This window comes from Oncorhynchus keta, chromosome 21 (genome assembly GCF_023373465.1).
Source record: "Oncorhynchus keta strain PuntledgeMale-10-30-2019 chromosome 21, Oket_V2, whole genome shotgun sequence".
Taxonomy (NCBI): domain Eukaryota; kingdom Metazoa; phylum Chordata; class Actinopteri; order Salmoniformes; family Salmonidae; genus Oncorhynchus; species Oncorhynchus keta.
In genome coordinates this window covers 35,151,756-35,166,479 of record NC_068441.1, presented here as the reverse complement: position 1 = coordinate 35,166,479, position 14,724 = coordinate 35,151,756, and the positions used below count along the sequence as shown (strand labels likewise).

At 44.2% G+C, this 14,724-nt stretch overlaps 1 protein-coding gene across 5 annotated transcripts in view; it reads right to left on the bottom strand.

Annotated features, from left to right (window-relative positions):
* LOC118375020 (pleckstrin homology domain-containing family A member 6-like) overlaps window positions 1-14,724 on the bottom strand; it is a 311,430-nt gene that overhangs the window by 25,930 nt on the left and 270,776 nt on the right. For all 5 annotated transcript variants that reach the window (XM_052473757.1, XM_052473755.1, XM_052473756.1 and 2 more), the window contains 6 exons: window positions 12,172-12,240; window positions 11,982-12,062; window positions 8,536-8,685; window positions 7,959-8,054; window positions 5,597-5,708; window positions 3,321-3,460 (listed from right to left, as the gene is read on the bottom strand). In XM_052473757.1, the coding sequence (XP_052329717.1) occupies window positions 3,321-3,460; window positions 5,597-5,708; window positions 7,959-8,054; window positions 8,536-8,685; window positions 11,982-12,062; window positions 12,172-12,240 (648 nt within the window). The remainder of the gene's footprint in view (window positions 1-3,320; window positions 3,461-5,596; window positions 5,709-7,958; window positions 8,055-8,535; window positions 8,686-11,981; window positions 12,063-12,171; window positions 12,241-14,724) is intronic.

Sequence of the window (14,724 nt, the reverse complement as noted above, 5' to 3'; positions counted from 1 at the left end):
TCAGTTTGTTATATCTGGAGCACTTCTCCTGTCTTATCTGGTGTCCTGTGTGAATTTAAGTATGCTCTCTCTAATTCTCTCTTTCTTTCTCTCTCTCGGAGGACCTGAGCCCTAGGACCATGCCTCAGGACTACCTGGCATGATGACTCCGTGCTGTCCCCAGTCCACCTGGCTGTGCTGCTGCTCCAGTTTCAACTGTTCTGCCTATGGCTATGGAGCGTCAGTACAGAGACAAAGTGGAATCTCAATTCAACGGCTCAGACAAAAGAGGCATGTGGCAGGGTCTACAGTCAATCACGGACTACAAGAAGAAACCCAGCCCAGTCACGGACCACGATGTCTTGCTCCCAGGCAGACTAAATAACTTTTTTGCCCACTTTGAGGACAATACAGTGCCACTGACACGGCCTGCAACGAAAACATGCGGTCTCTCCTTCACTGCAGCCGAGGTGAGTAAGACATTTAAACGTGTTAACCCTCGCAAGGCTGCAGGCCCAGACGGCATCCCCAGCCGCGCCCTCAGAGCATGCGCAGACCAGCTGGCTGGTGTGTTTACGGACATATTCAATCAATCCCTATACCAGTCTGCTGTTCCCACATGCTTCAAGAGGGCCACCATTGTTCCTGTTCCCAAGAAAGCTAAGGTAACTGAGCTAAACGACTACCGCCCCGTAGCACTCACTTCCGTCATCATGAAGTGCTTTGAGAGACTAGTCAAGGACCATATCACCTACACCCTATCTGACACCCTAGACCCACTCCAATTTGCTTACCGCCCAAATAGGTCCACAGACGATGCAATCTCAACCACACTGCACACTGCCCTAACCCACCTGGACAAGAGGAATACCTATGTGAGAATGCTGTTCATCGACTACAGCTCGGCATTCAACACCATAGTACCCTCCAAGCTCGTCATCAAGCTCGAGACCCTGGGTCTCGACCCCGCCCTGTGCAACTGGGTACTGGACTTCCTGACGGGCCGCCCCCAGGTGGTGAGGGTAGGCAACAACATCTCCTCCCCGCTGATCCTCAACACGGGGGCCCCACAAGGGTGCGTTCTGAGCCCTCTCCTGTACTCCCTGTTCACTCACGACTGCGTGGCCACGCACGCCTCCAACTCAATCATCAAGTTTGCGGACGACACAACAGTGGTAGGCTTGATTACCAACAACGACGAGACGGCCTACAGGGAGGAGGTGAGGGCCCTCGGAGTGTGGTGTCAGGAAAATAACCTTACACTCAACGTCAACAAAACTAAGGAGATGATTGTGGACTTCAGGAAACAGCAGAGAGAACACCCCCCTATCCACATCGATGGAACAGTAGTGGAGAGGGAAGCAAGTTTTAAGTTCCTCGGCATACACATCACAGACAAACTGAATTGGTCCACTCACACTGACAGCGTCGTGAAGAAGGCGCAGCAGCGCCTCTTCAACCTCAGGAGGCTGAAGAAATTCGGCTTGTCACCAAAAGCACTCACAAACTTCTACAGATGCACAATCGAGAGCATCCTGGCGGGCTGTATCACCGCCTGGTACGGCAACTGCTCCGCCCTCAACCGTAAGGCTCTCCAGAGGGTAGTGAGGTCTGCACAACGCATCACCGGGGGCAAACTACCTGCCCTCCAGGACACCTACACCACCCGATGTTACAGGAAGGCCATACAGATCATCAAGGACATCAACCACCCGAACCACTGCCTGTTCACCACGCTATCATCCAGAAGGCGAGGTCAGTACAGGTGCATCAAAGCTGGGACCGAGAGACTGAAAAACAGCTTCTATCTCAAGGCCATCAGACTGTTAAACAGCCACCACTAACATTGAGTGGCTGCTGCCAACACACTGTCATTGACACTGACCCAACTCCAGCCACTTTAATAATGGGAATTGATGGGAAATGATGTAAATATATCACTAGCCACTTTAAACAATGCTACCTTATATAATGTTACTTACCCTACATTATTCATCTCATATGCATACGTATATACTGTACTCTACATCATCGACTGCATCCTTATGTAATACATGTATCACTAGCCACTTTAACTATGCCACTTTGTTTACTGTCTACATACTCATCTCATATGTATATACTGTACTCGATACCATCTACTGTATGCTGCTCTGTACCATCACTCATTCATATATCCTTATGTACATATTCTTTATCCCCTTACACTGTGTATAAGACAGTAGTTTTGGAATTGTTAGTTAGATTACTTGTTGGTTATCACTGCATTGTCGGAACTAGAAGCACAAGCATTTCGCTACACTGGCATTAACATCTGCTAACCATGTGTATGTGACAAATACAATTTGATTTGATTTGATTTGACCTGTTCACCGGACGTGCTACCTGTCCCAGACCTTCTGTTTTCAACTCTCTAGAGACGGCAGGAGTGGTAGAGATACTTTTAATGATCGGCTATGAAAAGCCAACTGACATTTACTCCTGAGGTGCTGACTTGCTGCACCCTCGACAACTACTGTGATTATTATTATTTGACCATGCTAGACATTTATGAACATTTGAACATCTTGGCCATGTTCTGTTATAATCTCCACCCGGCACAGCCAGAAGAGGACTGGCCACCCCTCATAGCCTGGTTCCTCTCTAGGTTTCTTCCTAGGTTTTGGCCTTTCTAGGGAGTTTGTCCTAGCCAATGTGCTTCTACACCTGTATTGCTTGCTGTTTGGGGTTTTAGGCTGGGTTTTCTGTACAGCTCTTTGAGATATCAGCTGATGTACGAAGGGCTATATAAATACATTTGATTTGGTTAAGTGTCCACTGTGTTTCTAAGGCCATGTTGGTTGGCTTGGGAGGTGTGCGGTTGTGCATGTTGCTTGGTGTCTGTACTCTCTACAGGGGCTAGCTGGTTGACTTGGCTAGTGCTAGGGTGAGTTTGGAGAGTTTGGGAGTTTGGCTCAGGACCCAGTGGATATTTGGTTCAAGACCAGTGTGCCTACTTGGCTCAGGACTTGTTTGGGTGTTAGGTAGGGATTTAAGTTCAGGATGGGACTGGGTGCCTAAGTACAGGACCTGGCACTGTGTTTCAGGACTGAGGGGCCTGGGATGGGTACAAGGTAATTAGTGTATAAGAGGGTTTTTGGTGTTTGGGTCTAGATCCAGGTGGGTGTTTGGTTCAGAGACTGGTCTATTTGGATCAGGACCTGGTTGAGTGTTATATTTAGTTGGGCATTTAGATCAAAACATGGTTGGGTGTTACGTTGAGGACTCAGGTGGGTGTTAGTTGGAGGACCTGGGTGGGGACCCAGGTGGGTGCGTGAATAGTAAAAGGAGGCGGTGCTTACCTCCGGACCCAGTTGTTTGGAGTGGGAGGCCTGTGAACAGGGCACTGGGGAGAAGGGACTGAGTGGACTGGTGAGGCTTACTGAGCTCATGGGACTGTCAGGACTATTGGTGCTAAAAGAACCTGATGCTCCACTGGCCACTGCCAGAGAGACAGAGAGACAGAGAGACAGAGAGATAGAGAGACAGAGTGATAGAGAGACAGAGCGATAGAGAGACAGAGCGATAGATAGACAGAGAGACAGAGAGACAGAGAGACAGAGAGAGAGAGAGAGAGAGAGAGAGACAGATAGACAAAGAGATAGAGAGACAAAGAGATAGAGAGACAGAGGAGAGGGAGGGAGTTAGAAATGCATGCAGAACACTCTTCATCGATATACTCCTATTGGTTCATGTATCATCTACTTCAGCTAGAGATTCAGCTACAGTTCAGACAGATAGAAAAAAACATAGCGTAAGTGGAAATTACTGTACAGACCATTCAGAAAGTATTCAGATCCTTTGACTTTTTCCACATTTTGTGAGTTTACAGCCTTATTCTAAAATGGATTAAGTAAAAATATTTCCTCATCAATTTACACACAACACCCAATAATGACCAAGCGAAAACCGTTTTATAGAAACTTTTGCAAATGTATTAAAAATAAAAAACAGAAATAAATGATTTACATAACTATTCAGACCCTATGCTATAAGACTCGAAAAATTGAGCTCAGGTGCATCCTGTTTCCATTGATCATCCTTAATTAATATGTTTCTACAACTTGATTGGAGTCCACTTGTGGTATATTCAATTGATTGGACATGATCTGGAAAGGCACACACCTGTCTATATAAGGTCCCACATTGGACAGCGCATGTCAGAGCAAAAACAAGCCATGAGGTCGAAGGAATTGCCCGTAGTGCTCCGAGACAAGATTGTGTCAAGGCACAGATCTGAGGAAGTGCACCAAAAAATATCTGCAGCATTGAAGGTGCCAAAGAACACAGTGGCCTCCATCATTCTTAAATGGAAGAAGTTTGGAACCACCAAGACCCTTCGTAGAGCTGGCCGCCCCGGCTAAAATGAGCAATCGGGGAAAAGGGCCTTGGTCAGGGAGGTGACCAAGAACCCGATGGTCACTCTGACAGAGCTCCAGATATCCTCTGTGGAGATAGAAGAACTTTCCAGAAGAACAACCATCTCTGCAGCACTCTACCAATCAGGCCTTTATGGTAGAATGGCCGGGCCAAAGCCCCTCCTCAGTAAAATGCAAGTGACAGCCTGCTTGGAGTTTGCCAAAAGGCACCTAAAGGACTCACAGACCACGAGAAACAAGATTCTCTGGTCCGATGAAACCAATATTGAACTCTTTGGCCTGAATGCCAAGCGTCAAGTCTGGAGGAAACCTGGTGGTGCCAGCATCATGCTGTGGGGATGTTATTCAGATGCAGGGAGAATAGTCAGGATTGAGTGAAAGATGAACGGAGCAAAGTACAGAGAGATCCTTGATGAAAATCTGCTCCAACAATACAACGACCCTAAGCACACAGCCAAAACAACACAGGAGTGGCTTCCTTCGGGACAAATCTCTGAATGTCCTTGAGTGGCCCAGCCAGAGCCCGGATTTGAACCCAATCTAATATCTTGATCTTCCTGTCTGGGTTGGCCACCCCTCATAGCCTGGTTCCTCTCTAGGTTTCTTCCTAGGTTTTGGCCTTTCTAGGGAGCATGCTTCAACACCTGCATTGCTTAATGTTTGAGGTTTTAGGATGGGTTTCTGTACAGCACTTTGAGATGTCAGCTAATGTACGAAGGGCTATATAAATACATTTGATTTGATTTGATCTCTGGAGAGACCTGAAAATAGCTGTGCAGCAATGCTCCCCATCCAACCAGACAGAGCTTGAGAGGATCTGCAGAAAATAATGGGAGAAACTCCACAAATACAGGTGTATCAAGCTTGTAGTGTCATACCCAAGAAGACTCAAGGCTGTAATCGCTGCCAAAGGAGCTTCAACAAAGTACTGAGTAAAGAGCCTGAATAATTACGTAAATGGTATTTTAAAGTTTATTTTTATTTTTTAGATTTGCTAAAATAACATAAAAAACTGTTTTTGCTTTGCCATTATGGGGTATTGTGTGTAGATTGATGAGGAAAAGAAACATTTTAATCCATTTTAGAATAAGGCTGTAACGTAACAAAATATTGAAAACGTCAAGGGGTCTGAATACTTTCCAAAAGCACTGCATGTACGACTACACTGTAGGTTATGTTACTGTGAGGTGCATGCATACCCCGGTGTTTGGCTGTGTCTGTGCCTCTGGAAAGGTTGCTCTTGTGGAGTCCCTCCAACACATCTTGAACCCTCCAGAACTCCTTCTGAATGTGTCTGTGGATCATCTCACTCTGATGGAGGAGAGGAGGGGTGGAGTATGTAGAGAAGATGAGGGAAGTAAAGGTGATTGTAGAAGGATAGAGGAGAGAAGAACATTTGAAGTATAATACTGAATAGATGTAATACTGTTAATAACTTGTTGTTATTGTAGTCTTCTATTAGAAAACAAGTCAGGGAGTGATGTAGCAGCATTTAGGCAGCTATAAGACCAGAGGTAGTGTGAGAGAGTGACACCAGGTAGCCTTATTGTCTAAGAAAACAACAGGGTCATACTATAACAAAATGCAACAATTTCACAAAAGAAAACCTAAACATGTTTTTTTGTTTATTGGACAAGTTCAGGTCCCCCCCCCTTCCCGTTTTGGCCCGTTTGCTTCTGTTTCATTCCTAATGAAAACCACCCAGTTTTATTGAGTTGATCATTGACACTGCCCTCTTATGGACATTCACTTAACAGTTCACCACTATGAGCCAGGTGAAACTACATGGAGAGGAGGGGGGCAGACAGGTGTTTAATGGGGCAGGTTAACTGTACAGTCGTGGCCTAAAGCTTTGAGAATGACACAAATATTAATTTTCACAAAGTCTCCTGCCTCAGTTTGTATGATGGCAATTTGCATATACTCCAGAATGTTATGAAGAGTGATCAGATGAATTGCAAAGTCCCTCTTTGGCATGCAAATTAACAGAATCCCCCAAAAACATTTCCACTGCATTTCAGCCATGGTTACCTGCAAGGAAACACGTGCCGTCATCAATGCTTTGCACAAAAGGGCTTCACAGGCAAGGATATTACTGTCAGTAAGATTGCACCTAAATCAACCATTTATCGGATCATCAAGAACTTCAAGGAGAGCGGTTCAATTGTTGTGAAGAAGGACTGTCTCCGTAAGTTGATTCAGCTGCGGGATCAAGGCACCACCAGTACAGAGCTTGCTCAGGACTGGCAGCAGGCAGGTGTGAGTGCATCTGCATACACAGTGAAGCAAAGACTTTTGGAGGATGGTAGCAAAGAAGGGCAGCAAAGAAGTCACTTCTCTCCAGGAAAAACATCAGGGACATACTGATATTCTGCAAAAGGTACAGGGATTGGACTGCTGAGGACTGGGGTAAAGTCATTTTCTCTGATGAATCCCCTTTCCGATTGTTTGGTAAAATGAGCTTGTCCGGAGAAGACAAGGTGAGCGCTATCATTAGTCCTGTGTCATGCCAACTGTAAAGCATCCTGAGACCATTCATGTGTGGGGTTGCTTCTCAGCCAGGGGAGTTGGCTCACTCACAATTTTGCCTAAGAACACAGCCATGAATAAAGAATGGTACTAACACATCCTCCAAGAGGAACTTCTCCCAACCATCCAGGAAGAGTTTGGTGACGAACAATGCATTTTCCAGCATGATAGAGCACCTTGCCATAAGGCAAAAGTAATAACTAAGTGGCTCGAGAAACAAAACATCAATATTTTAGGTCCATGGCCAGGAAACTCCCCAGACCTTAATCCCATTGAGAACTTGTGGTCAATCCTCAAGAGGCGGGTGGACAAACAAAACCCAGCAAATTCTGACAAACTCAAAGCATTGATTATGCAAGAATGGGTTGCCATCAGTCAGGACGTGGCCCAGAAGTTAATTGACAGCATGCCAGGGTGGATTGCAGAAGTCTTGAAAAAGTAGGTTCAACACGGCAAATATAGACTCTTTGCATCAACTTCATGTAATTGTCAATAAAAGCCTTTGACACTTATGAAATGCTTGTAATTATACTTCAGTATTCCATAGTAACATCTGACAAAAATATCTAAAGACACTTCAGCAGCAAACGTTGTGAAAATTAATACTTGTGTCATTCTCAAAACCTTTGCCCACGCCTCTACTTTATACATTCTAGATGATATCATCAGAAGTATGATGATAAATAGGACATGATGAAAATGAATGTTTGTGGTAATTTATTGTTGATGAGTGATTCATATTCTGTTTAAATGACTGATTAGGAGGAAAGGATGGACTCACCTATTAGCAAACTAGGATAACACTGTGGTACGTGACTGGAAATTAGCCAACGAACAGCAATAGAAACTTTAAAATGGAACCACACAGGTGTGTTCATGAGCAGGTGAGATTTGAGTTCCATTCTAGTCATTTCCTTTCAAAGCTTTCAAAGCTTTCATATTCAGTGTTCGACTGGCGACTGGTTAGAAACAATACGCTAAAATAAAACATCAGAAGCTTTAGGTGGGTCATAGATTAAGTGGCCAGTGTACCTGCCCGCCTGTGTTGAGCTGTTCCCACAGGTCTCCATGGATAGCATTGACCTCGTCCTCCAAAGCTTCAAACTCCATCCGACTGGTGGTCAGAACCTGGACAGCAGGGGAGAGAACATACGCTCAGAGCCTGGAACACACACTCAGATCCAGGAACACACACTTAGACCCTGGAACTATGAACACTATTAGTGTTTTTCCTAAATCAAAAAGAGGCTTGGGTGGTGGGTGTGGCAATAGGCACAGTTTTTCATACGCATGAAAAACCCTGACTGTATGCTGAAGCCTCTAGCCTTATAGTCAATTTCTAAAGCAACCATACAATATCTATCACACTGTAGTAGGAGAGTTCTCTGATGGTGATCAGATCTTATAGATGAGATTTACATTTACATTTAAGTCATTTAGCAGACGCTCTTATCCAGAGCGACTATTGTAATATTTTAGTTTCTTCCCCCATGTAACTTATACAGGATACCTTAAAGGGATCTCCTTGATTTACTTATAGATTATAGATGATATCTAATGGATCACTATGGATTATCGTGAATTATCCCTGGCTATGTGTTTTTCTTACGCTGGATGCCTGCGAGAGTTCTCCTCTGATATTGATGAGCTGGTTCTGCAGTGTCTCCTTCTTCAGCTGTAATTTGTCTGCAGCCAGCAGCTGACCCCGGTACAGCTCCATCTCCTGGTGTGTGGCCACCAGCGCACCCTCTAGGCTGTCCTGGGAACAGCAGGTAACATCGGACATGTCAGATCATGGGTTGGCTACTTTTGTGGAGTAGGGTGAAGTTGCGCCTAGACACTGACCTTGGGTCAGTTTTGGAGTAGGGCCGGGAAGCTGATCCTATATATTTACCAAGAGTAAACTCCACCCCAGAGCACACTTTTATGTTTACTTTCTTTAGCAGATTTGCATTTTATAGCATTATTCTGGATCGATATGACATAACAGATAGACATACAACCTACATTTAATAAGAGAAGCCATAGGACACCTGACATGCCATATTTAAAACGTCACATTGTAAATTGGGGTGGCAGGGTTGCCTAGTGGTTAGAGCATTGGACTAGTAACCGAAAGGTTGCAAGACTGAATCCCTGAGCTGACAAGGTAAACATATGTTATTCTGCCCCTGAACAAGGCAGTTAACCCACTGTTTCTTGGCTGTCATTGAAAATAAGAATGAGTTTTTAAATGACTTGCCGAGTTAAATAAAGATAAAAAAGAAACACCATGACTGCTTTGTTTCTGACTTTGTTCTTATTGTCCTTGGACACAATCTGGGTGTCTGATCTGATCTGTTAAGCATTGAAGAACCAAATTGGCTCCCGAGTGGCGCAGTGGTCTAAGGCACTGCATCTCAGTGCAAGAGGCGTCACTACAGACCCTGGTTTGAGTCCAGGCTGCATCACATTAGGCTGCATCACATCAGGCTGCATCACATCAGGCTGCATCATATCAGGCTGCATAACATCAGGCTGCATGACATCAGGCTGCATGACATCAGGCTGCATCACATCAGGCTGCCCATAGGGCGGTGCACAATTGGCACAGGTTTGACTGGCGTAGGGTGTCATTGTAAACAATATTTTTTTCTTAACTGACTTGCCGAGTTAAATAAAAAAAATACATGTAAACCAAGACAGAAAACCTCTCTACAATGGTTCAATGAGGACCTCTGGAGGCGGATGAGAGAGCAGCATCTTTACCTTGAAAAAACACTGAAGTCTGGTCAGAATGATGACAGATGTATATTTACAGCACTGAAAATAAGGTGGTAAGGAATATTTGCCAAAGCAGAGCTCTTTCTTAGAGTGATCAATGAAGCAAGAGGAAATGTTAAAGTGATTTGGGAAAATCTCAACAAACTAACAGGGAGAGGACCTGAAAAGTCAGAAAAGCATCCTGAGTGAAAGGTTCACGGGATTCTAATTCAAGACTCCGATTTCATATCCCACCACCTTTAACACTTTTTTTGGTTGACTCTGTCAGGGGACTGGCTCAGAGATTTTCAACCAAGACCGCAGTTCTCACTCCCATAGATAATAATAAAACAATATTCAGAATTCCTGAAATCTCAGCATCAGCAGTGCACAGTATTATTAGCTTCTTCGGGAGCTCTAGAAGAAAAAATGTATTTGGTCTAGACACTGTATTCCTGATGAGAATATTCTCTGATTGCCCTCATTGTACATGTAGTTCATCTGTCCATCAAATATGAGTTCTTCCCCAATGCTTGGAAGTCTGCTGCAGTGATACCTGTTTTAAAATCTGGTGACCCAACACTGGTGGAAAATTACAGAACTATAAGCATTCTTCCAGTGCTATGAAAAGTAGCTGATAGATGGATGGCTGGTCATCTGACTGATCACCTCGTTCAGGGCATCTCCATACATCAAATGCATACATCAAATGCAATTTGGATTCAGAACTAACCATTCTACCGAAACAGCCAATTGTTATTTTCTGGAGTGTATTAAATCGAAACTGGACATAGATGGTGAAGTGAGCACTGTGTTTTTTGATCTTAAAAATACCTTTGATACTGTGAATCATGAGGTCGTCCTATCCAAACTATCCTCCATTAATGTGTCAACTGAAGTCATTAGTTGGATGTATTCCTATCTGACAAACATAAGTCAAAGGGTTCGTTTGGGGGACACTCAGTCGGACTCTCTTTACTATAACATTGGGGTCCCACAAGGGTCAATATTAGGCCCCCTTCTGTTTACCATCTATATAAATGATCTCCCACTTGCTTACCCACAAGTTAACATATATATGCAGATGTATGCAGATAATACAGTTCTATATGTACACTCAAACAATAGACAACTAGTTGTTAACAACTAGCTATGTTACATGTTTCTAAAGAATGACTAATTCTTGCCTGCATTTGTATTTGTATTTAGAGGTCAAAGGGTTCAAATGTCATTTTAACATATCGACAAGACTGTATATACTTCTCTAAGAAATCAATTGATTCTTCCCAACTAGCTGTTCTTGTTAATGGGGAGAATCTGAAAGTTGTGTCTAACTTCATGTATCTCGGCATCATTTTGGACTCCAACTTGACATTTAAGAAACATGTGAAGGTGATTAACACTGTCAAGATTGGATTATTCAACCTTTCCTTCCTCAGCCAAACTATACATGCATGCTGTGATCTTCTCACATCTGAGATGTTGCCTCATATGCTGGTCACAAGCAGGAGCTACTATTCTGAAACCAATTCAATCACTCTACAAACAAACACTTAAGAGTGTTGATAACAAACCAAACATTTGTCACCTTTGTCATATAATTTACAAACATAATTTATTTTGCCCCTCCACCCCTAAACCGGCATATCATGCTCAAGGAAAGCCCCTCCACCCCTAAACTGGCATATCATGCTCAAGGAAAGCCCTTCCACCCCTATACCGGCATATCATGCTCAAGGAAAGCCCCTCCAGGATAACAAGAACAGTAACTAGAGGGGGTTGCGTTGTCTCTTTTCAACACAGTAAAATTGGTAAATCGGCATTCTCTGTTAGAGCTACAATATACTGGAATACTGGAATGCAATGCCCATGGACTTGAGAATCAAGTCTATCCAAACCAGTACACGAGTTATCTGTGGTTCCTCATGTAAGATAACAGTTGAGGTTGTTGTTGTTATAATGATATATTGTTGATATATTGTTGAATGTAATGTTTTTGTATGTTGTATTGTTTTAGTGAGTATTTGTATAGTGGCTGTGTAGGCCCTTACCTGCCCAGGAACGACAGGTGCAAATGAGCTTTTGGCTAACCTTGGCACATTTACATGGATTTTGCATTATTGTAATATTGATGTTGATTAATGTGCATTGTCCCTTATAAATAAATAAATAGAATACATTTCGTAAAAGGATATACCAATAGACATGCGGTATCTTCAGCTGGACTCGCCTGGACTTTGCAATGTTTATTTAGAATGCTGGAGATGGCAGAGTACAATGGGAAGATTTTAGTCGTAAAACTTCTCTATCTACCTTGTCCATCCTCAGCCTGTGGACCACTGCTTCCTGGTCCTTTAGAATCCTGTTCTGCTCACACAGACGACCCAGAAGTTTCTAGAGAGAGAGAGCAAGTAAGGTGAGAGCGAGTAAGGTGGCTGAAGGTTGAGGTGGCTGAAGGTTGAGGCTGTTTATGGGACAGTCTGATGGAGGGACAGGGCCTTACGCTGGTCTCCATCTCATTGAGTTTCAGTGTAGGGTGCAGCTCCCTGTAGGGGTCATGGAATGGAGGCACCTGGGAAAACAGAGACAGGATTCTTAATACTTACATTATAAACCAGATCCTAATCAAACTAATCCTTCTTGGACCAATGGTTTGTAAAACAACACACACATCATTTTACAGAAGGCTTCAGTGAGCCATACAGTGGGAATGGCCCAGACTCACCCAGTTGTAAACAACACAAACATCATTTTACAGAAGGCTTCAGTGGGAATGGCCCAGACCCACCCAGTTGTAAACAACACACACATCATTTTACAGAAGGCTTCAGTAGGAATGGCCCAGACTCACCCAGTTGTAAACAACACACACATCATTTTACAGAAGGCTTCAGTGGGAATGGCCCAGACCCACCCAGTTGTAAACAACACACACGTCATTTTACAGAAGGCTTCAGTGAGCCATACAGTAGGAGTGGCCCAGACTCACCCAGTTGTAAACAACACACACATCATTTTACAGAAGGCTTCAGTGAGCCATACAGTAGGAATGGCCCAGACCCACCCAGTTGTAAACAACACAAACATCATTTTACAGAAGGCTTCAGTGGGAATGGCCCAGACCCACCCAGTTGTAAACAACACACACATCATTTTACAGAAGGCTTCAGTGAGCAATACAGTGGGAATGGCCCAGACTCACCCAGTTGTAAACAACACACACATCATTTTACAGAAGGCTTCAGTTAGCCATACAGTAGGAATGGCCCAGACCCACCCAGTTGTAAACAACACACACATCATTTTACAGAAGACTTCAGTGAGCCATACAGTAGGAATGGCCCAGACCCACCCAGTTGTAAACAACACACACATCATTTTACAGAAGGCTTCAGTTAGCCATACAGTAGGAATGGCCCAGACCCACCCAGTTGTAAACAACACACACATCATTTTACAGAAGGCTTCAGTGAGCCATACAGTGGGAATGGCCCAGACTCACCCAGTTGTAAACAACACAAACATCATTTTACAGAAGGCTTCAGTGGGAATGGCCCAGACCCACCCAGTTGTAAACAACACACACATCATTTTACAGAAGGCTTCAGTAGGAATGGCCCAGACTCACCCAGTTGTAAACAACACACACATCATTTTACAGAAGGCTTCAGTGGGAATGGCCCAGACCCACCCAGTTGTAAACAACACACACGCCATTTTACAGAAGGCTTCAGTAGGAATGGCCCAGACCCACCCAGTTGTAAACAACACAAACATCATTTTACAGAAGGCTTCAGTGGGAATGGCCCAGACCCACCCAGTTGTAAACAACACACACATCATTTTACAGAAGGCTTCAGTGGGAATGGCCCAGACCCACCCAGTTGTAAACAACACACACATCATTTTACAGAAGGCTTCAGTTAGCCATACAGTGGGAATGGCCCAGACCCTCCCAGTTGTAAACAACACACACATCATTTTACAGAAGGCTTCAGTTAGCCATACAGTAGGAATGGCCCAGACCCACCCAGTTGTAAACAACACACACATCATTTTACAGAAGGCTTCAGTTAGCCATACAGTAGGAATGGCCCAGACCCACCCAGTTGTAAACAACACACACGTCATTTTACAGAAGGCTTCAGTGAGCCATACAGTAGGAATGGCCCAGACTCACCCAGTTGTAAACAACACACACATCATTTTACAGAAGGCTTCAGTGAGCCATACAGTAGGAATGGCCCAGACCCACCCAGTTGTAAACAACACACACATCATTTTACAGAAGGCTTCAGTTAGCCATACAGTAGGAATGGCCCAGACCCACCCAGTTGTAAACAACACACACATCATTTTACAGAAGGCTTCAGTGAGCCATACAGTAGGAATGGCCCAGACCCACCCAGTTGTAAACAACACACACATCATTTTACAGAAGGCTTCAGTGAGCCATACAGTGGGAATGGCCCAGACTCACCCAGTTGTAAACAACACACACATCATTTTACAGAAGGCTTCAGTTAGCCATACAGTAGGAATGGCCCAGACCCACCCAGTTGTAAAAAACACACACATCATTTTACAGAAGACTTCAGTGAGCCATACAGTAGGAATGGCCCAGACCCACCCAGTTGTAAACAACACACACATCATTTTACAGAAGGCTTCAGTGGGAATGGCCCAGACCCACCCAGTTGTAAACAACACACACATCATTTTACAGAAGGCTTCAGTTAGCCATACAGTGGGAATGGCCCAGACCCTCCCAGTTGTAAACAACACACACATCATTTTACAGAAGGCTTCAGTTAGCCATACAGTAGGAATGGCCCAGACCCACCCAGTTGTAAACAACACACACATCATTTTACAGAAGGCTTCAGTTAGCCATACAGTAGGAATGGCCCAGACCCACCCAGTTGTAAACAACACACACGTCATTTTACAGAAGGCTTCAGTGAGCCATACAGTAGGAGTGGCCCAGACTCACCCAGTTGTAAACAACACACACATCATTTTACAGAAGGCTTCAGTGAGCCATACAGTAGGAATG